The 26,651-nt window shown below is 38.6% G+C and overlaps 1 protein-coding gene across 1 annotated transcript in view; it reads left to right on the top strand.

The window, feature by feature from the left end:
- Positions 1-5,025: 5,025 nt before the first annotated feature.
- The window catches only part of DLD (dihydrolipoamide dehydrogenase), a 30,408-nt gene continuing 8,782 nt past the window's right edge, over positions 5,026-26,651 (top strand). Inside the window, exons 1-8 of the mRNA XM_012512221.2 lie at positions 5,026-5,207; positions 7,112-7,190; positions 15,646-15,725; positions 16,232-16,300; positions 17,385-17,454; positions 18,864-18,964; positions 19,260-19,403; positions 20,166-20,267. Of these exons, the coding sequence (XP_012367675.1) occupies positions 5,169-5,207; positions 7,112-7,190; positions 15,646-15,725; positions 16,232-16,300; positions 17,385-17,454; positions 18,864-18,964; positions 19,260-19,403; positions 20,166-20,267 (684 nt within the window). The 5' untranslated portion in view covers positions 5,026-5,168. The remainder of the gene's footprint in view (positions 5,208-7,111; positions 7,191-15,645; positions 15,726-16,231; positions 16,301-17,384; positions 17,455-18,863; positions 18,965-19,259; positions 19,404-20,165; positions 20,268-26,651) is intronic.

Consider the following 26,651-nt stretch of genomic DNA (forward strand, 5'->3'; position numbering starts at 1 on the left):
TATCACAGATCTTGTGAGTGTCTCCCCTGTATCCTCTTAGCATTCACTTCTCCTCTGCATGTTCACTCAAAGCATTTCTACTGCAAGCATCAGAAACTCTTTGCCCGGGAGATTTCTCTGGCTGCTGATACTCACTCTGTGCACTTATAGGGCAGGTGAGAAGTGTAGAGAGTTAAGTCCCTGGAATCAGTTCTCATTCAATGACTGATGGAAGTTGATGGATATAGATTGGGTAGGGCAACTCTGAAGCGTGCTCTATGCTGTCTCCCAGAGGCCTCCAGTGAGTCTGAGCCCCAATTGCCCACAGTGATTGCCGAGACCAGCTGGGTCGGGGAGACCCTAACCCAGCAGCGCTAGAGGAATTAAAGACACACACACAGAAATATAGAGGTGTGAAGTGGGAAATCAGGGGTCTCACAGCCTTCAGACCTGAGAGCCCCAAACAGAGATTTATTAACAGCAAGCCAGTCATTAGCATTGTTTCTATAGATATTAAATTAACTAAAAGTATCCCTTATGGGAAACGAAGGGATGGGCCGAATTAAAGGAATAGTTTGGGCCAGTTAACTGCAGCAGGAGCATGTCCTTAAGGCACAGATCGCTCATGCTATTGTTTGTGGCTTAAGAATGCCTTTAAGTGGTTTTCCACCGTGGGTGGGCCAGATGTTCCTTGCCCTCATTCCAGTAAACCCACAACCTTCCAGCGTGGGCTTTATGGCCATCATGAACATGTCACAGTGCTGCAGAGATTTTGTTTATGGCCAGTTTTGGGGCCAGTTTATGGCCAGATTTTGGGGTGCTTGTTCCCAACAAGTGATAATCTACTAATTAATGTATCTGAAATAGTTTCCATCCCTTTTGCATCTCCTACTGGTGCTTCCTTGCATCATTTATCAAATAAACTTCTTACATTCAAATCCTTGTTTCTGGGTATGCTTCTAGAGAATCTAACTAAAGCAGTGGCCAGTTAGACATGGGATAAAGAGAGGAGTTTAGAATGGCTACAAAATCTTTCATATAGGCTTTTTAGAGGTGTCATTAACATTAATCATAATGAAAAATGTATTTTATATTAAGATGTTAGATAACTGAAACGAGATACCTGTTAGACATATTCAGTAGATAGTTGAAAACTGCAATTGAGACTAGGTGCAGTGGCTTACATCTGTAATCCTACCACATTGGGAGGACAAGGTGAAAGGATTGCTTGAGCTCAGGAGTTCAAGACCAACCTGGGCAACATAGTGCGACCTTGTCTCTACCAAAATAAATTTGAAGATTCACTGGGTATGGGGTGTGTACTTGTAGTCCCAGCTACACGGGAGGCTGAGTCAGGAGGACTACTTGAACCCAGGAGGTTGATGCCACAGGGAGCTGAGGTCATTCCACTGCACTCCAGATTGGAAAACAGAGTGAGACCATGTCATAAACAAAAACAAAAAAAAAAAAAAAAAAAGAAGAAGAAGAAAAGAAAAAGAGAGAACACATGCAACTGGAGATCAGGAGAGAAGTAAAGACTGAAGATAAGGGCTAGGCGTAGTGCCTCATGCCTGTGATCCCAGCACTTTGGGAAACCAAGGCAGGAAGATCGCTTGAGGCCAGGAGTTTGAGAGCAGCCTGGACAACAAAACGAGACCCTGTTTCCACCAAAAAAAAAAAAAAAAAAAATTCTAAAAAGACTGGAGATAAGGATTTAGAAGTTATTAGTGTTATTAGTGTATGTAGGCAGGTGCCAAAGCCATGGAAATGGATAAGATGGCCAAAATGCAAATGTACTGTGAACAGACCAGAAAGTTAAGGATAGGTTTTTTTTGAGATGGAGTCTTGCTCTGTTGCCCAGGCTGGAGTGCACTGGCACAATCTCGGCTCACTGCAGCCTCTGCCTCCCAGGTTCCAGCAACTCTCCTGCCTCAGCCTCCTGGGTAGCTGGGATTTCAGGCACACACCACCACGCCCAGCTAATTTTTGTATTTTTAGTAAAGACGGGGTTTCGCCATGTTGGCCAAACTGGTCTCGAACTCCTGACCTCAGGTGATGCACCCACCTCAGCCTCCTAAAGTGCTGGGATTACAAGTGTGAGCCACCGCACCCGGCCAAGGATAGGTTTTTATGAAACATTAACATTTAAGAGGTTAGATGAAGAAGAACCAATGAAGGAGACTGAAAAGGATAGAATCCCCATTTGGCTCTCTCCTTGGATGGAACACTTAATTGTGGCTACTTTGTTGATCATTTAAATTTCTAGTCCATTTGCATTATGAAGGTACATTTTCTTCTAAGACTTACTGAGTCTGTAATACTGGCTCAAGAAGGAATTAAGATATAGTTTGATACGAGGAGGAAAGGGCTTGAGAAAGGAACTGATGTTGGTTAAATGCTTACCACGGGCTAGACCTTGTACATATATCATCTACTGAATAATTACAACAACCTGTCATGTGGGAGCTAGCACCTTGTGTTACCTTTAAAGAAACTGAAGATTAGAAAAGTTAAGAAATGTTTACAAGATTACACATTTATTTATTACATTGAGGAGCAAGAATTCACAAACATTTTCAACTCCAAAACTCATGCTCTTGTCATTATATTATCAACTGTACCAAAAAACTTGATGAAGTATAGCCTATTGTATTTAATATTTCCTTTTTCTTAAACCAGCAAAAGAAGTGTTCTGAAAAGCCATGTTTTTCAAATATTTTGATTGCCCGACTTATTGCATTTGTAATGAATAACTCATCTCCATTAACCCACTTAAATTAAGGACGTTTGAAACTGCCGGTTAGAACTTCTGATTCATTTAAGGTAACCACTGTTAAGAATTAAAATAAGTGGGCTGGGTGCGGTGGCTTACACTTGTAATCCCAGCACTTTGGGAGGCCGAGGCGGGTGGATCACGAGGTCAGGAGATGGAGACCATCCTGGCCAACATGGTGATACCCCATCTCTACTAAAATACAAAAATTAGCCAGGCGTGGTGGCAGGCTCCTGTAATCCCAGCTACTCGGGAGGCTGAGGCAGGGGAATCACTTGAACCCAGGAGGCGGAGGTTGCAGTGAGTTGAGATCGTGCCACTGCACTCCAGCTTGGTGACAGAGCAAGGTTCCGCCAAAAAATAAAATAAGCGAGAGACAATATAAATCTTTAAAATATGCTTTGTCTTTGACCTAGCAATTCCACTTCTGGGAATTTACTGCAAGGAAGTGATAAAGAATGTGTGCAAAGACTTAGTGATAAGCTAATCACGATATTGAAAAATTGGTAATGGCTTACATATCTAATAATAAAATATAGTTGAATAAATTAGGGTATGTCCCAAAATACTCAGGTAGTCATTAGAACTAATGTTGTAGGCTAATATGAATATGGAAAGTTGCTCATGAGATAGTTTTAAGTGAAAAAAATCAAGTTAGCAAAATAAGTATGGTCCAATTTCTGGTTATATTCCTTAGCTGGAATATAAACACTGCTAGTGTGGGCTGTCCATTGTTGACATCGCTCCCTCCACCCCCAGTGTGTTTGCATTAATTTATATGCATTGTGGCTTTTGTTCTAGCTGAGAGGAGAAGAGGTATAGTTGGTAGAAGAGATGAGGAGGAATGTGGAGGAATATGGTGAGTGCAGTAAGGAACCTATTTCCTGCCTCACTTCTCATACTAGGTTGAGCTCCTAGGCTCTGTGAATGACAGCTGGAAAGGATGGAAGTGTTTCATTTCTTAAAAATAAAAATACGATATTGTAATTTTGGACAAGGGAGTAGGGGACAAAGCCCCAGAAAGTTCAGGAAAGAATTGTGAGATTTGGTGCATATGGAGCAATAACTCCTAGACCAGATGTCAAAGACTGCCATGAAGCTGGAGAGGAGACAATTCTCCCTATCTGTGTGGTGGAGGCTGCTCACTGTTCCCCAATTTCTCTTCATCTCATCTTGCTTATTAATACAATTTTAGTTAGGCACTCAGCTGACAAGACTATGTTTCGCAGATCCCCTTGCAGCTAGGTGTGGCTTTATAATCAGAAGGAATGAGGGGATATGATTGTAGAAACTCGAGCAGCCATCCTGAATGAAACGTGCAAGGCAAGCTCTGATGATGGCAGAGTCACGACATAAAAGGGACCCTGTCACAGGACAGAGCTGCCAGCAATACCGTCTCTATAACAAACACTAAATATTATTCATATCTAAATCTGAACATAGATCGGCAGTAATTTCTAACCAGTGGTTAGCCTAGCACAAGGCCTGGGTGGTAGACTTTCAATAAATGTAGAATTAAGTTTATTCGCACTATATAGAGTTATCGCAAGGCAAGAACGAGACCTTAGACTTTCGTGCTCAATCTTGAAGACAATGTTTTTCAACCCTTTTCAACCGATTCTCTCTCAAAACCTAAAATCTCATCCACCATCCCACTCTCTAATTTGTTTTACTAGGGAGATGTGTTTCTCAACCAAAGAAATAGAAGATAGCGTGTTTTCTGCGTATTGTCAGTTAAGTAATTAGAGCAGGATGCTGGCGATGCCAAAATCTGTAGCCCCATCCCTTATATGGCATTTGAGGGGAGCGAGTATAAAGCAGTAGTTAATACCAAAGGTTTTTGCCTCGGGGCTGCAGTTATCTCGCCTTTGCGAGATCTTGGGGGCACTGTTTAACCTCTCTGGGTCTCATCCAAGAAATGGAACGTCTCTGGGTCTCATCCGAGAAATGGAAATACTAATAATACTCCATATGGTTGTTGCAAGGATGAAATGAGATGTCTGTAGGAAGTGCCGAGGAATGCCTAGCACAACCAAGAGCTTGTGGAACTTGTCACGCTTTACTGTCGGTAGTGTGCATTAAGCAAACGACAGTTTTATTTGTTTATTTCACCTTCTAAGCATAAGAATACATCGTGTTCGACATTTTGACGCCAGCCCCTAAAGCGTTCCCACCACCACCCCCGCTGCGACAAGGCACTACGCTCCTTACGACAGCGTACGACGCCGAGCCTGACAGGGACGCCGAGCCTTGACAGGAACGCCTAGTGCGGTAGAACCGCGCGGGCCAATCGCGCTGCTCCCGGGCGATGACGTAGCTGCGCCTGTGCATGCGCAGGGCGGGGAGACCTTGGCGAAGCGGCGGAGGCGCCCAGAGGAGGTGAACGCATCGGCGGAGAGGAAAATACAGCGGAAAAATGCAGAGCTGGAGTCGTGTGTACTGCTCCTTGGCCAAGGTGAGGGCCGAGTAGGTGGGGTCGTGCTGAGCCAGAGGCACGGAAGGTCCCGCTCAGTGGGTCCGGTACGCGGCCTAACCTTGTTGTGCTGGCGGAGGCCGGGCGCCTGGGCCGCACCACCCCTGGCCCCGCCTTTGCACCCGCTCAGCCCGGCCCTAGGCTCCGAGGTAGCAGCTCGTCCTGCTGCTGCAGCAAGCGAGGGACGGGCCTGGGCCCAGGCTGTGGCAAGTCCTTTCGGGTTGTGTGACGGCCGGCGGTCACACATGCCACACCCCCAAGCCTGGGCCGAGGGCCATCCCGGTCACACATAGGCCTCTACCTTGGAGGAAGTATAAGCCACCCATGTCCCATGTAGTCTGGCTCTTTATACCATCTGCCTTTTTCTCATCCTAATTTTGACCACTGAGTGGCCTAATTTTATGCAGTGGGCAGGTAACCCTGGGGTCACTTCTTGAATGGTTTAGACCCAGTTAGCTCCAACAGATAGCCCTCGGAATTCCCCTAAGGTCTTGTCAGTGTCGGCAGCTTTCAACTGTTCATTGCCATCTCTCACGTCTTCCTGGAGGCTTAAAATCTTTAATTGCAGCAGGTTATCAGAACAACTCTCCTTTTTAATTTGCCTACCAGATACAGCCAAATTGTGTGTATGTGGCACCGTGGCTGGGTACTGTATTGGTGGAGACCTTAAAAATAATATAGCGATCAAACTCTTTTGTTTCAGAGATGAGGAACCTGAGTTCCTAAAAGTTAATGTAACATTCTACAAGTCATGCTTTTAGGGAGCGGCGGAGGTGGGACTGAAACTCAGGATTGTCAATCTGCTGCTCTTTGGGTTTGCTGTCTTGACCTCAAGTTTTAAGAGTGGCCTTGGAATAGGAAACATCAGTGTAGGTTTTGTCACTGCCGCCCATTTGCCTACTGTGAGCAGGGGTTATTTGCTTGCTTGCTTTCTGCCTCATTGCCTTTAGGAAATGGAGCCATCCACGTATAGAGATTAGGGAGATTATGATGCAATTTGTCAAACTGTAGTAGCTCCAGAACGTAAGTACATTACTTGGTGCATTTTCCTAAGTTACCTTGTCTAATTTGCTATCCTAGTTGATGACTCAGGAACATCTTCATAGATTGTTCTAAGTAGGTACGGACTATATATACGTGCTAGCTTAGAGTTAGGAAACAAAAATTACAGGTAAAAGGATTATCATGTATAGATTATTGAAGTATTTAAGTTAGAACTTTCAGAGCCTTATTTGTTTATTTATTTATTTTGAGACAGAGTCTCACTCTGACGTTTAGGCTACAGTGCAATGGCGCGATCTCGGCTCACTGCAACTTCCGCCTCCCAGGTTCAAGCGATTCTCCTGCCTCGGCCTCCCGAGTAGCTGGGATTACAGGCACCCGCCACTACACCCGGCTAATTTTCTTGTATTTTTAGTAGAGACGGGGCTTCATGATGTTGGCCAGGCTGGTCTCGAACTCCTGACCTCAGGTGATCCGCCCACCTCAGCCTCCCAAAGTGTTGGGATTACAGGCGTGAGCCACCACGGCCGGCTCAGAGCTTTATGACATTAAAATGATCCCTGGCACTAATAATTAGCCATGTTTTCTGAAAATTGAATAAAAATACCATTGAATACGTTTTTAAAATTAAGTTAAATATGAGATGGTTTGTTGACTATTCATAATAAAAAGATGGGTGTGGCAAGCTGAGGCTGAAAAGTTTAAATGATTAGTTATTGTCAAAGAGGGGATATTGATCTGTAACTTCTGTGTGGCAATGGAAGAAGATACACTAATAATCCTTGCTTGATACATTTGCCCAAAATTGTTCTGTTTTCATCAACCTTCAGTAGTTCTATGTTTTGAATTCATATTTTACATAATAGGAACATTTTCTGTTTTAGAGAGGCCATTTCAATCGAGTATCTCATGGCCTACAGGGACTTTCTGCAGTGCCTCTGAGAACTTACGCAGATCAGCCGAGTAAGTACTTAAGTAAAACATCTTTTTCATCACATTAGCTGACAGTTCCTTTCCATTTCAATATAAAAGCTAGTGAATATTGGAATAACTTTTGTTAAGTGTCTTATAGTTCATTTGTTCATGTATTTATTCGTTTGAATGTGTATTGAGCTAGTGTGTTCCAGGCGGTGAACAAGGTAAAAAAACCCTGCTCTTATGAAACTTGTAATTTGGTGATAAAAGACAAACAATGTATAAGTAACGGACAAACATTTTGAGAAGTAACTGAAAATTAAAGCAGGTAATAGGGAGGAAGAGAGAATTTTAGATACAGTGTCAGGAAAGGCATTTCTGAGGAGATGATGTCTGGGCAGGGTCATGAGTGAAGTGGGGGAGTGAGGTTACTTCAGGCAGAGGGAAACAACACTGAGAAGGGTCTGAGGTGGGACTTAGCTTGTGAAGTTTAAGGAATAATAAGGCTGGTATGGCTGGAGCAGAAACCCATAGAATGTAAAATCAGAGAGGTAGGCAGGAGACAGATCATGGAGTGCCTTGTAAGGCAGGTCTAGTAATTTGGATTATACTCCAAGTATGATGGGAAACAAAGGTTTCGAGCAGGGCAGCAGTTTCATATGTTTACATTTAAAATGTTAATTGAGTTAATTGAGGAAGGTTGTACTGGTTATTTTAACACTGTTTAGAATGATGAGATGACTTTATTGACATCCTGAATGAGAGTCTTCATGGGTTTATCAAAAGCATGTTTTAAAGATTAGCAGGATCTAAAAGGAAGATTATGGGTCATGGAATTTTCTCCTGTATACTTTTTTTATATTTTTGAAGTTCCTATAAAGGATATGCATTTTATTTTTTTAAGTATTTAAAACAGAAAGTTAATAAGATTATACTGAAGTATTTTGACCTGTCAGTACCAAGGGTATTGATTATTTGAAATGTACTGTTTTGACATTTACTGAATTCACCCATATGGATTATAAGTAAAATTAGATGTCTTAAAGCTTCAATTACAGAAATCATTATCTGGGCGAACTGTGACTATCAGCCTCCCTGCATTCTGTGAAGTAATTTAATCCTGTATCCTCAACTGTTATCCAACTGTTATCATTTTGGATATTTTATTTCTAGAGGAAGGGTAGGGGGAGGATTCTAGTCACCCATGACCAACAGTGAGTGAGTGATGTATCCTAGCTTTGAACAGGTCAAGAAATCCTTTTAAAAAAATGCTAATATGATGATGAAGGGAAAAGTTGGACCTCTTACACACTTTGTCTCTTGTTAAATGGGAATCTCATTCTTCTCAACTCACATAACAGGAGAAATGTTAGATTTTCATTTCTAAAGGATATTTTTCATGGCTAACTCTATATCTTTGGAATCACTCAACAAAGATTATTCAGTGCCTTCTATTTGCCAGGCAGACCCTGAGCCAGAACTTAGATTTTAGAGGAATGAGGCTGAGCGTTCCATAATCAGTTTGGTGATCCCTTGACATTGAGTAAATCATAAATCACTTAGTACCCATGTGTGTAAAGTGTGTAAAAGCTTTGAGTGGATGCAGTAACAAGCATTTTACACACATACTTGTATTTATCTGAGGTACATGCTTACTGTCTTTTCCTCAGGAATGCAAACTTCATCAGGGCAGGGACTGTGTGTGACTGTGACTGTTTTGTTTAGTACCTAAAGTGATACAGTAAGTAATCAGTACATATTTATTGAATGAACCCTGGGGCCGGGTCTGTTTTAATTACTGCTATATGGCAAAGCATCCGGTATGGTGTCTTGTACAAAGTAAGTATCCAGCTACAACAACAATAATATTAACTGATGCACTGAGGGCTTAACTCTGTCTCAGGCACAGATTTAATCCTCATGGTCTTTCTACTACCTGTGTGCTGCTGTTCTCCCCATTTTATAGATGGAAGAGTTAGGTTTTTTAACTAGGAAATGACAGAGCTGGGAGAATCCTTTTGACTTCAGAGCCTACACTGTTAATGTTTTATTCAGTTTTCTTCCTTACATGAGTATTGATTGACTCTCCTGAGGAGTTCAAATCTTATGATACAGTCTTGGTTACAACATCTGAGAGATGTCTGAATAGCCTTATGAACCAGGTTCATTAGAATTTGCAAAGTTGTGTGTGTTACTGTTGATGTGACCTTTTATTTCACGACAGCACTTAAACTTGTAGCACTTAAACTTGTTGCACTTATATCACTCACGTTCACTACATTCATTCATTCTTTTATTATTTTGACAAATAATAATATCTACTATGTGTTGGTCACTGGGCTAGCTACTGGAATACCGCAGTGAGCAAGACGGACAAGACCCAGCTTTTATAGAGCTTACAATTCAGTTGGGGGAGACAAACATCCAACACATAATGGTGACAGGGGTCCACAGACTAAGCATAGGGAGTAACGACATCTATATATGGATTGGGAATGGTCGCATAATTCTTTCCTAAGGAATTATGTTGATAGCTGAAAAGGTTGAGAGTAACTCTGGTTACAGGTTGGACCTTTTACTGTAATTCTTTTTTTTTTTATTTAGACTGTAAGAAGTTGGGCTATGTCATTTATATATACACACACACAGACACAGCATGTGCAGGCACACCCCCCTGAGAGCCTAAAGTAGTGTTTGTAATGTGAAATGCGTGCTGTTAGTGTTTATTTCTAGGTAGATGGAACAGATTGTACATAGGTAGACCAGCATAATTCTATGCGTGTAGGCTAAGAGTAGTAATTTACTTTTACTGAAGCTTAAACTGCATGGTATTGGTGAGTAAACAGAACATGGTAGGAGATGAGGCTGGAGAAATAGTTACTGAAGGAATTTGGATGCTGTACTTAGGAACATGGGCTTTATCAAGAGATTGGGGAACCAACAGAGCATAACAACAAAGAGAATAACATCTGAGTTGGGTTTTAGCTTTGTGGTAGCACTGGGTAGGCTAAAATGGAGGATGTGAATGAGGCTAGAGGCTGCTGGACTTAAGTTTGGAGGTGGATCTGAGAAGGGGAGTGACACTGAGTGACTAGTATGCACCTGGCACCTTCTTAGGATCATAACATGTGTAGTCTCTGATCCTTACAACCCGAGGCTGCAGGTGTCATCCTTACTATTATCCCCATGTTATATCAAAGCCCAGAGAGATTAATTTGCCCAAGAACTTAGCGGGGTTACAGTTTGGAACCCAGGTCTGTTTTACTCAGATCCTTTCTTATTTTACTATATTTCTTCTTTAGGGACCAGGAGGTTATGACTAGAGAGTGGAGTATTGATTTCAGAGGCTGAACAGTTTTGGGTGATAACAAGTATAGGGTGTTAACTATGGGAGGAGGTTACTGAAAAAGACTGGAGATTAAGGCCATTGACAGTGTAAAAATAAATTCCCTTACCCCTCAACAAAATGTCAACAAATAAACCTTACCAAGTAGCTTTTATATTCAGTAAATTTGGTAATTAATGATTATTGCCTTATGACATCTCCTTCCCTGTTCGTTTTTTCTTTTTAAAAATCTGGTTTTGTTTTGTTTTGTTTTGAGACGAAGTCTCGCTCTTGTTGCCTAGGCTGGAGTGCAATGGTGCAATCTTGGCTCACTGCAACTCTGCTTCCTGGGTTCAAGTGATTCTCCTGCCTCAGCCTCCCGAGTAGCTGGGATTACAGGCGCCTGCCACCACGCCCGGCTAATTTTTGTATTTTTAGTAGAGATGGGGTTTCACCATATTGGCCAGGCTGGTCTCGAACTCCCGACCTCAGGTGATCCACCCACCTTGGCCTCCCAAAGTGCTGGAATTACAGGCATGAGCCACCACACCGGGCCAAAAATCTGGTTTTATCTTCATTTTGACATGTGCCTCTTTTTCCTCACTGTATTATAAGGTTATTGAAGGTACTGATGAGTCGTAAATGTTTGATTTCATACTGATAGTCATTTTAGTTGAAGTTCTTGATTGTCCTGGAGATTATGGGATCATCTGAGTGTTTTGGAAGGCAGTAGAACATAATGGTATATAGGAGCACACATTTCAGAATCTAGAGGACCTTGTTTGAATCCTGGCTAGGTTACTTACTGATTGTGTAGCCTTATGCAAATTATTTAGTTGTTTTCAACCTTTTCTTCCTCTGTTAATGGTAGTAATAACTATGTCATAGAAATGTAATGAGGCTTACATAAGACAGTACATGTGACTGGCTCACTAACTGGCACATTTTAAGCTACCCAGGTGTTAGGTATTATTGTAGACTGACTTTTTTTTTTTTTTTGAAACTGGATCTCACTCTGTCATGCAAGCTGGGGTGCAATGGTGTGATCTTGGTTCACTGCAACTTGCGCCTCCCAGGTTCAGGAGATTCTCATGCCTCAGCCTCATGAGTAGCTGGGACTACAGGCATGCACCACTATGCCCAGCTAATTTTTGTATTTTTAGTAGAGATAGGGTTTCACCATGTTGGCCTAGCTGGTCTTGAACTCCTGACCGCAAGTGATCTTCCTGCACTGGCCTCCCAAAGTGCTGGGATTACACAGACTGACTTCTTGTAGTAATTATATTGATGATTACAATTGATTTGTAACACAACACCTTTATTTCAGTGGTAGCCTGGGATAACGAGGTGCCTTATTTTCCTTATAATGATCTAATATGTAACACTTGTAGGAATTCATGGAGTACTTTTCTTGCCTTTTTTCTTTGAGTTAATTTTAATAACATTAATTGCCTTGTTTAAGTCAGTCACTTCTTACTGTACTCCAGTATTTTTAAAGTATCAACCTGATACTTTAAACCTGATAGGAGCACACATTTCAGAATCTAAAGGACCTTGTTTGAATCACTTCACTGAAACAGAGATTGCTATTTAGCTGTCATTTGCCATTTTTCCATCAGGTTTGCCTTAAATAAATGTATTTCCTTTAACTACTTTTCTGTATCCTTTTTTTTTTTTTTTTTTTTTTTTGAGACAGAGTTTCGCTCTTGTTGCCCAGGCTAGGGTAGTGCAGTGACACAATTTCAGTTCACTGCAACCTCCACCTCCCGGGTTCAAGTGATTCTCCTGCCTCAGCCTCCCGAGTAGCTGGGGTTACAGGAGCTTGCCACCACGCCTGGCTAATATTTTGTATTTTTAGTAGAGACGGGGTTTCACCATGTTAGTCAGGCTGGTCTTGAACTCCTGACCTCAGGTGATCCACCTGCCTTGGCCTCCCAAAGTGCTGGGATTACAGGCGGGAGCCACCACGCCTGGCCTGTATCCTGATTTTTTAACTTTTTTTTTTTTTTTTTTTTTTTGAGACAGTGTCTTGCACTGTCACCCAGACTGGAGTGCAGTGGTGCAATCTCGGCTCACTGCAAGCTCCGCCTCCTGGGTTCACGCCATTCTCCTGCCTCAGCCTCCCCAGCAGCTGGGACTACAGGTGCCCGCCACTACGCCCGGCTAATTTTTTTTGTATTCTTAGTAGAGACGGGGTTTGGTCTTGATCTCCTGACCTCGTGATCTGCCTGCCTCGGCCTCCCAAAGTGCTGAGGATTACAGGCGTGAGCCACCACGCCTGGCCCTGATTTTTTAACTTTATGTGTGGGACCCAACCTGTGAAATTCTTCTTGACAAGGAGAGGGTGAGTCAGAATCATGGGTTGTCAGCTTTCATTTATATGCATCCTTTGGTACAGGTGAGAGTTAGATGATTTGTTTTTCTGACATTTTGTTATGAAAAATTACAAACATTTAGAAAATTGTAAGAATTTTACATTGAACACCCAGTTTTCTTCCATTAACATTTTCTGTGCTTACAGTACCACATCTGTGCCCATTCGTTTATCCATCAGTCCATCTTATTTTTTTGATACATTTCAAAGTAAATTGCAGATGTGTGTATACTTCCCCTAAATACTGGTTTGTTTTTGAAAGTTTGTTCCTGGCTTATACCCTCCTGTATTCTCAGTTGACAGATCTTTACATAAAGAGTCTGCTTTTTTCTCATTTTTGTGCATCTTAGCACTTTAGTGGTATTGTAATGGAATATTACATCTAGTATCTACAGTGGGAAGGGAACTCTTGAATTTTTGGTATTTTCTGAAGTTTTAAAAAAAGTAACACCTAAGATTACACAGTGAATAGGGAAATAAAACCCAAGGTTTTTGGCTATTATCTTTTATCTCTTGTTTACTTCTCCTGACCTTACTAAAACAAGTTCTTTTCCAAACCAAATTTATTTATCATTTTAGTACCATGGACCTACTATAAGAATTGTTACATATCAGTGATTAAAAATATATGCTCAAAAATACATATACTCAAAATTTAAAATATTTAATTCAGTTTTATTGTCATTAAAAGGGTTTTTGGAGAATTATAGCAATATTATATGTTATAAATATATATGCTCATGTAAGAATGAGAAAAGAATATAAAATATGGGAAAAATTGAATTTTATAAAAACTTTCCTAGAAGAAAGATTGGAAGGACCTATGAACAGTTTTCTCTGGGTTGTATGGCAATGTGGATGGGTTTGTTTTTTTTTTAATTTTGCTTTAGTGTATTTAAATTTATTCAGTAAACCTAAATTTTTAGTCAGGAAAGACATTAAAAATTCAGCAAAGAAACCTGTTTTGTAGCTTGTATTTACATTACTCTGAAATTAAAAATTAGAACCCATTTAAGGGATGTTGTGTAGATCATCATTTGGTTCAAGATTTGAAAATAAAAATACATTTTATTAGATACTTAATTCTGAACTGAAATCAGTGACCCAAGCAGGGTGGCTAAAAAGCACAGATGGATCAGTAAAAATTGAAGCAATTTTTCATGTATTGAAATGACTACATATTTTTTCATGTATTATCTCAGTTATCATCTGCTATAACCAAAGAGAATCTAGTATTTTCATTTATTCAACAGGAGGGATTCTTAGATTTTGTGGATAATTGGGCTGAGTAACTTAGTTATCCACTAACACAGAGGTTCTATGATTCTGTTCAGGCCAGCAAAGGTTTTTTGAATGCTATTACTCTAGGGATGTGTGTTTTTGGGGAGAGGGGGTGATGCAAATTAAAATAGTCTTCTTTGTAGGTCAGTATATAGCTACTATGTATAGAATACTTACTATGTATGCTATAGGTACTATGCTAAATTATTTACATACATTATTTTATTCTTTTACCACCCTATGAAGTAGATTTTTTTGTGGTCTTTCTTTTGCCAGGTATGGAAACAAAGATGAAGCAGGTTAAATTACTCACTTAAGGTCACATAGGTAGTGATTATAAAGCTTGATTATTGCTCTCTGGGATTTCAGTTTATGATGGTCAAAACTGAGGAATGGAATAGTATTGAATAATGGAAAGACCACTGGAAGTAGAATCAAAAAGCTTAGTTCGTCTCTGCAACTCACTTGGCGGTTAACGTTAGACAAGTTAATTGACCTCTCTGAACTTCTTGTTTCTTCTGTGAAATGTCTTATTTATGACATCTTTATCTTCCTCATAGGAAATTCTCAGACTCAAACATGATAATATATGTGAATATGTGTTATGAATTGCTAAATGCTAGACTAGTTGGGGTTGTCAGGACAGTGGAAGGGGAAGAAAAGGGAGACTGTTTCCTAACTCTTAAAAGTCATTGTTACTTTATTTGAAGTTGGATTGAGAAGAATCAGAGTAATTGGACTTATTTGCACATTTGTATTACAATTGTTACACTCCTAAGGGTACTGATCAAAATTAATTTTCAATTTTTTGTCTTTATTTGAAAAATAGCCACAATAGTTAATTGAATATTCTGGTTAGCCTATTATCGTAAAGTATATAAAAATTATCAATATGCAAGTTTAAACCATATTTGTTAAATATTACATGGAAGCTGTTTTTTCTCTCATATTTCAGAAGTTAAGGACCTGAAAAAGGTAATAGGTCTTAAATTTATTGGAAATACTAAAGCATTATATAAAATTATCTTATTTAATTCGAACATCAATCATTGAAGGCAGTGTTTTCATCCCCATATTACAGAATGGTTAAGTTGTTTGGTCAAGTTCACACAACTAATCATTGGCCATGCTGAGATTTGAAGCCCAGAATGTCAGATTCCAAAGCTCAGGCTCTATTGTTTCACACATACTTGTCTTCCAGTATCACTAAATTCCTGTCAGTTATTAAATCAATAGAATTTAGGAAGGTCAGTGAATGCAATGTGAGTATTACAGGACTCAGTTGTGTTTCTGTATGTTGTAATGAATAGAAAATAATAGAAAATGAAATTTGGTGCTACATTTTTCAGTAGCATCAAAGAGCATCAAGTAGTAGTAATCAAATAGTGCAGAAACTATGTAGAAAATGCTGATTTGTACTCTAAGCGGTTTAAGTATCGGGTTATTTGTTTGCTCTTCCAAAGAGCTCTTTTTGGTAAATATTAAGCAATTTACTATTTTATATCAATTTGCTTTTATCGTAGTTGATGCTGATGTAACAGTTATAGGTTCTGGTCCTGGAGGATATGTTGCTGCTATTAAAGCTGCCCAGTTAGGCTTCAAGGTAAGGTTTGAACTTAAACTAGTATTGATTTATTTTAATTTGGGAAGGGTTGATCATATTTATAAAGTACTTTGCAGGCAAAAACATGGTAAATACTTTCTTAACTCTATAAATTACTTGTAAGCCTGAGACTAATAAAGATTAGGTTCATTTGGTTGTAGTATTCTCTTGGAATGGAAAGTGAAATCTGTTAGTTTTCTTCTCTTCCCAGTACTTTTCATTTTGGCTTCTAATCACACTTTGGAAGATACAGTGATAGAACTAAAGCATATATTTGGTAATGTTAAGCACACAAAAATATCTTTTAGAATAATTCACTTTCGGGTTAGCCCAAAAGAGTTCATTATTATTCAAATGATAAATTATAAAGGACTATGTATTTTAGTATCTGTGAAAGCACAGCCCGAATAGCTTGTTTTGTAGAAGAATTAAGACATTATTTGGAATTTTAGTGATCTGAAACATTGAGGTTATGTGCAGTTAAATAATGTTTTCTTTGGTTGTAGACAGTCTGCGTTGAGAAAAATGAAACACTTGGTGGAACGTGCTTGAATGTTGGTTGTATTCCTTCTAAGGTGAGCATATGTTTTGTACAGCACAGAGATTGTTTTTGTCTAGCAACCAACTAGAAGGATGGATTGAGACTAGATTAGACAAATACACTTGTTAAAAAACAGTCCAAGTTGTGGCACATTTCACACAGAGAAAACAGAGTGATAAAAAACACACTTCTCTTTTGTAAAACTTAAAGAGTGCTGTCACTAGTCTGCCACACATTCCTGAAATAACTTCCTTGTCTCAGAATGCCTAGCTTTCCATTCAAACAAACTCTGATGTTCTAGTTTTTTCTCTTTATCTTTCCTTCACCACTGTAAGAGATAATAGAGAGTAAATTGTTCTTTTAGGTCCTTTATGTATCTAAACATGACTGCCTTTTTCACCTGCCACCCTGAAGTGTGTACTTATGCTTTTACTTTTAAAGAAAGTAAAAATGTCTTTTTCATTCTTGTTTGTTGAATGTTTTTCACATCATTATTGTTTGTCTTTGATTAATAAGAGAAACTGAATTGGTGTAGTCCCATATACTATTCCGTGTGGAGAATGCCATGTCTTTTTTTTAACTTCTTTTTAAATTTTTATTGTAAATTGACCAATTACAATTGTACATATTTATGGTGTACAAAGTGGTGTTATGATTTATGACTATAATGTGGAATAATTTAGTCAAGCTAATTAACATATTCATTATCACAGTACTTACCATTTTTGTGATGAGAACATTTGAAAGAGAATATCGGCCAGGCGCGGTGGCTCATGCCTGTAATCCCAGCACTTTGGGAGGCCAAGGCGGGTGAATCACCTGAGGTCAGGAGTTCGAGACCAGCCTGACCAACATGGAGAAACCCCATCTCTACTAAAAATACAAAATTAGCCAGGCGTGGTGGTGCATGCCTATAATCCCAGGGAGAATTGCTTGAGTCTGGGAGGCGGAGGTTGCGGTGAGCTGAGATGGCGCCATTGCACTCTAGCTTGGGCAATAAGAACGAAACTCCGTCTCAAAAAATAAAAAGAAGGAGACTATCATTTCATAAGTGCTTTTGGATTATTTGAAGTCTATTTATGAATATTTGATAATTTCATCTTTTTAATTTCCTTTAGGCTTTATTGAACAACTCTCATTATTACCATATGGCCCATGGAAAAGATTTTGCATCTAGAGGAATTGAAAGTAAGTATACTTTTCATACTTAATGATATTACCAGACTGCTTGACTTGGCTCTTCTGTCTAAAGACTTAAATGTGTCTAATGTATGTATAATAGATGTTTAGTGAAGGAAGAGTAAAATAAAGAATCTAAAAAATGTGGAGAGATTTACTTAAAAAAGAAAGCCTAAATCCAGATTTCTCCCAGCCAAGTATAACCAAGCCTAACCCTGCAAATCCAGATTTCTACCATTATATCCTCTGTTCCTTTGCCAGCTTTTTCCTGAGGTTTGCCTTTATGTGTTTTTAAAGAGTCAGTGTTCATTTCCTGAAACCTGGAGATCACTGTGAAGGCTGGATTCCTGAGTACTGTGGGGAGATAGAGGAAGGAAGGCCCACTTAAGCTGTTGATAGTAGAAAAATTAGAGGAGAGAAAGAGTGAGGCATAGCGGAAAAGGAAGAGGACATTTCATAACATATCTTGTCTCTTGACGTACTTTTTGAGCTGTTTTAATCTTTTGTCTCCAATTATTATTGTTGGTAGATATTTCCAGAAAGGTAGTCTCTTCTGGAGGACCTAGTCGTAACCTTGGGTTGTTACTTTTCTTTCATTTGTTTCTTTACAGAGGTAGGTTTGAGGGACTACTTATAGGCAATCCATTGGGTATAGAGATGATGTATATGCACTAAAGCAAATAGAATATCATACTAGATGAAAAATGGAATTATGTAAAGAAAGAAGATCTAGGGGTAGTCAGGAGACCTGCATTGTAGGCAAGGCTTTTACATCCTAGCTCTGTGACCTTGGGTAAATCAGAAATCTCTCAAGAGTCTCTTTTTCCTTATCTCTAAGATATGTGTTGGTTGTTATATGAGGTACTTTCTAAGATACCCTTCTTACCTCTAAAGTTTAATTGAGTTGAGCATTTTTATCTAGTACTGTTGCTTCAGAGTTCTCTTCTGAGTTGAATGAGTGATTAAAACCTAGGTGATTAAACTTTTTAATATTAAGCTTCTGTATTTGAAATTTTTAAACGTGTATTTTTTATTTGTTTTGTTTCATGAAATCTAGCATTTTCCTTTATTTAAAATTTCAGATGATGTTTTACTTTGTCATTTCTACTTACATATCTTCCAGACTTACAACCATCATAAGGTGTTTGGAGGATATGTTATCACAGTGGGATATAATGTTTTATTTTGGACTGTATTTTTACCCAAGGTAGACATTTTATAGTGTTTGATAGGTTCTGTTTCTGTGATACAATGATGTTGGCCTTTTGTCAACTATAATTATAAGTTACTACATTTTAAAACTTTAATACTACCTTTTATAAGCATTAGGTTGAAATTTTCCAGTTGGTGAGTGAAAAACACCGCACATTGCTTCAAGAATTTAGCTAAGAACTAAAGATTAATTTAACAAATTACAGTGTCCGAAGTTCGCTTGAATTTAGACAAGATGATGGAGCAGAAGAGTACTGCAGTAAAAGCTTTAACAGGTGGAATTGCCCACTTATTCAAACAGAATAAGGTCAGTGTTTAATATTCAGATTTCTGCTTTACTTTGAATACACATTAAACTTTGCATTATAGAGTGATGATATTTGAACTTGGTTACAGGGGAATATTTATTTAATTTAAAATAGCTTGCTAACCTGAAATAGATTTCCCTGACATATATCACAGATTTTTTTGCTGCACCGTGGTATAGCATTACTAAGTAAGGAAGCATTTTGTTTTAGATAAATTATTTGCAGAGTAATTTTTCCTTTGAATGATTTATCAAACAAATTAAACTGTGAATTTATAAACATTATTTCATAAAGGTTGTTCATGTCAATGGATATGGAAAGATAACTGGCAAAAATCAAGTCACTGCTATGAAAGCTGATGGCGGCACTCAGGTTATTGATACAAAGAACATTCTTATAGCTACGGGTTCAGAAGTTACTCCTTTTCCTGGAATCACGGTATTTATGCTTCATAATTTACAACCATTATAACTTTTCTTCAGAAATACGTTTTATAAATTATTTATGCTATTTGTGAGCTTTGAGAGATTTCTGACTGAAATACTATATTTTGATGGTCATTCAGCTTTGGGAAGTTACCTGTCTTTATTCTGCAGTGATTTTGACCAGCTATAGAACACTTTATGTTAAGATATGTTTGAGTACAGTATAAAGTTAAAATTGACCATTGCGTTTGGAATATTGGAGGATAAAATTTAAAGTCAGCATTTTTAATGGGATTTGATGAAATCAGGTATATAGATACCTCGAAACAAATAAATGACTTAGTATTTTTAGTGATTCTACTGAGATCACAGTTTATAAATACATTTATCTCTTCATATCCTTGGAGGATTGGTTCCCGGACCCCCCTTGGATACCAAAACCCACAGATGCTCAAGTGCCTTACATAAAATGACATAGTATTTGCATATAATCTGCATACTTCCTCCGGTATACTTTAAGTCATCTCTGGGTTACTTATAATACCTAATACACTGTAAATGCTATGCGAGTAGTTCTTGTACTGTATTGTTTAGGGAATAATGACAAAAAAACCATCTGTACATGTTCAGTACAGATGCAACCATCAATTTTTTTTCTGAATATTTTCAATTAATGGTTGGTTAAATCTGCAAATTCAGAACCCATGGATATGGAGGGTCAACTGTACTAGATTTTTTCAAATTATTTTGATTATATCTTTTGTTTTTCTTACAGATTGATGAAGATACAATAGTGTCATCTACAGGTGCTTTATCTTTAAAAAAAGTTCCAGAAAAGATGGTTGTTATTGGTGCAGGAGTAATAGGTGTAGAATTGGTAAGTGTTGTCTTTCTGCCTCTTATTACCTCCTTGGAGTTGGAAGGGACTTAAAGGTCCCCTTTTTGATTCTTTGTATAACATTACAGGCTGATCAGCATTGAGTTTTGCTTAAACACTTCTAGTAATAAAGAGTTTACTTTTGTTTTTTTCAAGACAACCTATTTATGTATTTACTCATTTAGAATGTTCTCCTTTATTTTAGTCTGTTTCCGTGTACCTTCTACCCTTCTATTTCCTAGAACTGGTCTAATTCTTTTTTAATATGACAGCCATTCAGATATTTGAGGGCAGCTTTTATCCTGAGCAAATTGCATTCCAGATAAAGATTATTCTCTTTACCATCATATACATGATTTGGCTCTTCCCTTCTCTATCCTCATCTTGATGCCTCTTAACTTAGGTTTTAGAAATGTCAAACTACTTGCATTTCTCTGAACACCATGTTATTTTAGACCTTCTGTCTGCCTTGTTCTCCCTTCTTGTCCATCTGGCAGCTTTCCACACATTTCCAATGACCTCCCTCCATTTTAGAGCCACTGTGCCTTGTAATCACCAGGAATTGCTCTACTTCTGAAATAATAAATTCAGATATTTTATTGTCTAACCATGATCTCCTTTCCTCTTTTACTCAGTTATTCCTAGTGTACTTTATACCCTTTTTTAGGTTTTCTAGTCCATAGAGCGACTTTTTTGATCTGCCCTTTCCAGTCTTGACTGCATTCCTGATCAGCTTAGATGCCATAGTCCATCACTTTAACCACACTCTTACAGATGTCCTTGAGTTGCTTGTCTCACTGTTCTGTCATATCTGCTTGGCAAAACTCTAGTTCTGGTTGAATGCAGCAGTCTGCCTTTTTTATGCTATTTCCAGGCTGTTGACTATACCTGGAGAAAAACACACCCTACACATTGGTACTTGTATTAATTCTTGGCACAAACCTCAACAAGAACCTCAGCCTTGCTGACAGTTTTTTATTTCCTAAGATGGTACACTGCCCTGGTCACTGCAATGGCCATTTTCATTTTCTACTCTTCTTAAATCTCTGCTTGTATACTGTGTTCTCTGCCTGTGGATGACCTTGTCTTTTAAATACTACATAAAAGACAAATCAGATGAGAACTCCCTCAAGTTGATGTCCTAAATTTGATAATGCTTTTACCTGTTGTTACACCTATCCTTTTGAATATCTCTCCTATTACTATGGAAATGCCATTTTCCCTAAGACTAATCCCTTTACTTGGGCTTGGTAGCACATCATCTGCCTTTTCAGAGACTTGGTTTTGTGATTTTTATTCTTGTATTTTTCAGTCTTCAAACTCCTTCCTTCTCATCTACAATTTCATGTGCTTCTATGTGTGTACCTGTGATGCATTTGCACTCATTAACACAGGTTTGTGTGCACATAAATACTCCTTCTCTTGGTCCCATGTCCTTCTTGAGTTACCAATTTTGTTTGCACTTTTCCTTCAAAACCCAGCTTCTCAAAAGAGTTGTCCATGCTTTATTTCATCAACTTCCACTCACTCCTCAGTCTACGGCTTGTGCCAATAGATTGCTCTTAGGGCATGAATCCATTTATTGCTCAATCTGGTGGACTAATTTCTTCACTGCTTTATTTGGCAGTAATTAGCATTGCTGATTTTCTTGCCTTTGAAACACTTTAACTTCTGTGATTTCATATTCTTCCATTTTTACATCTGCTCTTTGGGCTGAATTCTCCGTATTATGCAAGTTCCCCTTTCTTAGGCTTCCCTTTAATTGTTAGTATTTTTCTTTTTCTTTTTTTTTTCGAGTCCGAGTCTTGCTCTGTCGCCCAGGCTGGAGTGAAGTGGCACGATCTCGGCTCACTGCAACTTCTGCCTCCCAGGTTCAAGCAATTCTCCTGCCTTAGCCTCCCAAGTAGCTGGGACTACAGGCGCCCACCACCGTGCCCAGCTAATTGTTGTATTCTTAGTAGAGATGGGGTTTCACCATATTGGCCAGGCTGGTCTCGAACTCCTGACCTTGTGATCCGCCCACCTCGGCCTCCTACTAAAGTGCTGGGATTATAGGTGTGAGCCACCGTACTTGGCCAATTGTTAGTATTACTCTAGATTCTATCTCAGGGTTCTGTCCTAGACCTTTTTTGCCTTCCTACAGAATATTCTCTTCACTCTCATCTCAGTTACCCAAGGACTACAGATGTCTGCAGCCTGATCCTTTCTCTTTGCCTCTAGACTTTTATATCTGAATGTTTATTTGTGAGTCTCACCAGCACTCTATTTATTCACTAAATGTATAAATTAACCTTTCTTTCCCCATCTTACTCCCACTCCCCACCTCAAACAAACAAAACCAAACCTATTTCTCTTCTAGCATTTCCCACTTCAATGAGTGGTACTGCTGTCTGTATGAAGGTGTAAGCAAGAAGTTTGGGACTTATACATGATTTTTCCTGTGCCCTTCCCCTGTATCACTCAGTGACTGGGTACACACACACACACACACACACACACACACGGAATATATTTACTTCTCTTTATTCATCTACCTAGATACTAGTTCAGGCCAGCGTCTACACACACACAGACACACACACACACGCACACACACACGCATGCACGCACACACAAACGCACACACACACATACATACACGGAATATATTTACTTCTCTTTATTCATCTACCTAGATACTAGTTCAGGCCAGCGTCATGTCTTGCCCTAGGTCTTCCTGGCTTCTTTCATCTTTTTCTAATCCTCCTCGTTGTGGCTGGGTAATTTTTTTATAACACAGATTTAACCATGTTCCTTCTCTGCTTAACACCCTTCAACGGCTTACTGTTACTATTAGGATAAATTCAAACGCTTTGCTGTTTAAAGACCAGCATGATGTAGCACCAGCTTATATCTCTAGCCTTTTTTCTAGCTCCCCACCTTTCAAATTGTGTACTAGTATATTGAAATATTAGTTCCTGAACAAGCCAGGTTCCTTGGTCTTATCTGTAGACCTTCCTCTGTTAGGAACATTTCTTCCCTCTACCAGTCCTTGCACTCTTGTAAGCCCCTCCCTGACTACCCTACATGTCTTTAGGTATTCTTTTTGAGTGTTCCATTGCACTGTATACTTCTGTTTCTTACAGTATTTATCTTACTTTCTTGGTATTACAGGTTGAATGTCCCAAATCTGAAAATCAAAAATCCAAAATGCTCCAAAATTTGAAACTTTCTGAGTATCAACATGACACTCAAAGGAAATGCTCATTGGAGCATTTCAGATTCAAACTTTCAAATTGGGAATGCTCAACTGAGCAAGTATATAATGCAGATATTCCAATAACTGGAAAAATACCCAGAATTTGAAACACTGTGGTCCCAAGCATTTTGGATAAGAGATACACAACCTATACTTGTTCTCTTGTCTCTCTCTTTCATTAAATCATAAACTCCATGAGGGCAGAGATCATGACTGTTTGATTCACTGTCTTTAGCATGTAGCACAGTAGCTGATATATGTAATAAGTACTTACATATTAGCTTTTATTATTATCGCCCATTTTTGATAGAATAAATACCTTTCAAAAATCAGCTTAGGCTGGGCATGATGGCTCACGCCTGTAATCCCAGCACTTTGGGAGGCTGAGGCAGGCAGATTGCTTAAGCCCAGGAGTTTGAGACCAGCCTGGGCAACAATGTGAGACTTTATCTCTAAAAAAATATAAAAAATTAGCTGGGCATGGTGGTGTGTGCCTGTAGTCCCAGCTACTCAGGAGGCTGAGATGGGAGAATCACTTGAGCCTGGAAGTTTGAGGCTGTAGTGAGCTGGGATCATGCCAGTGCACTCCATCCTGGGCAAAAGAGCGAGACCGCGTCTCAAAAAAAAAAAACCCCAAAAACAAAAATCAGTTTTTACATTACCTTTTTAGTCAATAATTCTTTCTTCTAAGAAAGCTCAAGTCTTTCATTTTTTGAGTCCTTAGTATAATGTATCTACATTTCCATAGTACCCACTAATAATAATACATTGCATTGGTTTGTTTATGGCTGACTTTCCTGTAAGACCAAAGCTCCTTGAAGGCAGGACCGAATTTTTAATTCCTATTTAAATCTCCATTGCTTTTCTTAATGTTTAGTACTTAGGTCTCATAGATAACAGGTCTGTTATTTTGTCATCAACCTTTGGATCCTGTCCAGTCCGTCAAGAAAACTTGTAATCTAAACATAATGTTCTGGGTTGTAGAGAGTACTTCTTTTGATATGCATGGTATACTTCTTGTAATGTAATCCTTTAAAATCAGTTTAGTTGTTTTTATAAAGCAGACATCGAGCTTATGTTCAGATAAAAACCACATTTTTTTTTTTTGCATTTGGAATTCTGATTTTCTAAACCTAAGTGACTTTGAACCTTTATTCTTGCTTTAATTTAATCTTGTTCACTCACACTCATTATTCCAATCTATATCTTAGTCTTGTCATTCTTATACTTAACTGCTTTTATTTTTCATAGTTCGTAAATTTTGGAAATATGACAATTAAGAAATGCAGTCCCATCATCTGATCTGATCTTGGTTAAGCAAACTTCTGTTGTCATTCACGTCATTAGTACAAATTTTTGACCGGGATGAAATATTGAAAGCCATCTGACAGTACAGTCTTTCACCAGTTATAAACACCTTTGATGTTTATTCATCTTCATTTCTCCATCGCATCTACAAGGATACCATGAGATTTTCTTAAAAATTTTTTTAACACCTTGCTGATATCAAAATATACTACATTCACCAGTCCAGAAACCCTTCAGAAAGTAAGAGTGGTTTACGTGACCTGTTTGGAACACTTGTGGTAGTGTCTAATGATTGTGAAACCAGCTGATTAATAATGTCTTCTAGTATTTAGCAGAATCTCTTCTTTTCCACTTTTGAAAATTTAGGCATATTTGCCTGCCTGCCACCTTTTGGCAGTTCCCTTGTGCTAACTAAGTTCCCAGAGTTCACTGAGAGTGCCTATTTTGTCATACTTTAATTGGGTTGATGGGAGAATTAACTTTTTTTTTTTTTTTTTTTTTGAGATGGAGTCTTGCTCTGTAGCCCAGGCTGGAATACAGTGGCATGATCTCGGCTCACTGCAACCTCCACCTCCCAGGTCCCAGTTCAAGCAATTCTCCTGCCTCAGCCTCCTCAGTAGCTGGGATTACAGGCATACGCCACCATACCCAGCTAATTTTTCTTTGTATTTTTAGTAGGGACGGGGTTTCACCATGTTGGCCAGGCTGGTCTTGAACTCCTGACCTCATGATCCGTCTGCCTTGGCCTCCCAAAGTGCTGGGATTACAGGCATGAGCTACCAAACCTAGCCGGGAATTAACTCTTTAAAAATGGCCAGTTGTTCTTAATCTTGGGCTTTGCTTCTTGGTTAACAATATTTCTTCTGTTCATTCTACTTTGTTCTCATAGTTGGATAAAACAAGAAAAAAGGAATAGCATTTACTTTCTTTTGTTGGTCATTATGATAATATCTCCAAGCAATAATTCTATTTCTTCATCTCAGCAGTTTTGCTTTAGGTTTTTTATAAGCCTTGAGTCTTTTGACACGATAATTTAGATATCTGTTACTGTATTGAATTAGTTTTTACATGTCTTTTTAAAAATTTATTACAGAATTTACTGTGTAGTTATAATATCTTTATTTTCTTGTAAAGATTATTCACATAAGTGTTTTTTTATTTTTTATATTTTGCCTTTCTTCTTCCATTCCAGTTTAGTGTAGTATTAAAGAACATCTTTTTTGGAATTGAACAGATTTAAATTTGAATTTCAACTCTGCCTCTTACTGACTTGTTAAGTTAATGAGCCACTCTGAACCAGTTGGTTTGTCATCAAAAAGGGGATAAAAATAACTAACTTACAGGACTATTGCTGGGATTTAACACATTTAAAACACTTAATGCAGTGCCTGGCATTTAGTAAGCTCTAAATAAGTGGTAGATACTATTGAGTTTTCCTGTCTATAAGTATTTTGAAATCAGTTTTCCTAAAGAGTAGGGCACTTGTCTATGCTCATCACTCCCTGCTTTGAATTAGACTCCAAGATGATGTTTCTTATTTCCACACTCCCATTATTTCCCCTCTGTTTACTCCTATCCCAGTTTCCAAGAATAGTCCTTTTTTTTTGTTTGCTTTTTAAACAGCTTTATTGAGATATAATTCACATACCAGTTCACCCATTTAAAATGTACAATTCAAAGGTTTTTAGTATATTCATAGAGTTGTACAGCTGTTACCACTGTCTAACCCTAGAACATTTTCATCACCCTAAAAGAAACTTGGTACCCATTAGCAGTCATTCTCCATTTCTCCCTTTGCTCAGCCCCTGGAAACCACTAATTTTACTGTGTCTGTGAAT

Source organism: Nomascus leucogenys, chromosome 13 (genome assembly GCF_006542625.1).
Source record: "Nomascus leucogenys isolate Asia chromosome 13, Asia_NLE_v1, whole genome shotgun sequence".
NCBI classification, from domain to species: Eukaryota; Metazoa; Chordata; class Mammalia; order Primates; family Hylobatidae; genus Nomascus; species Nomascus leucogenys.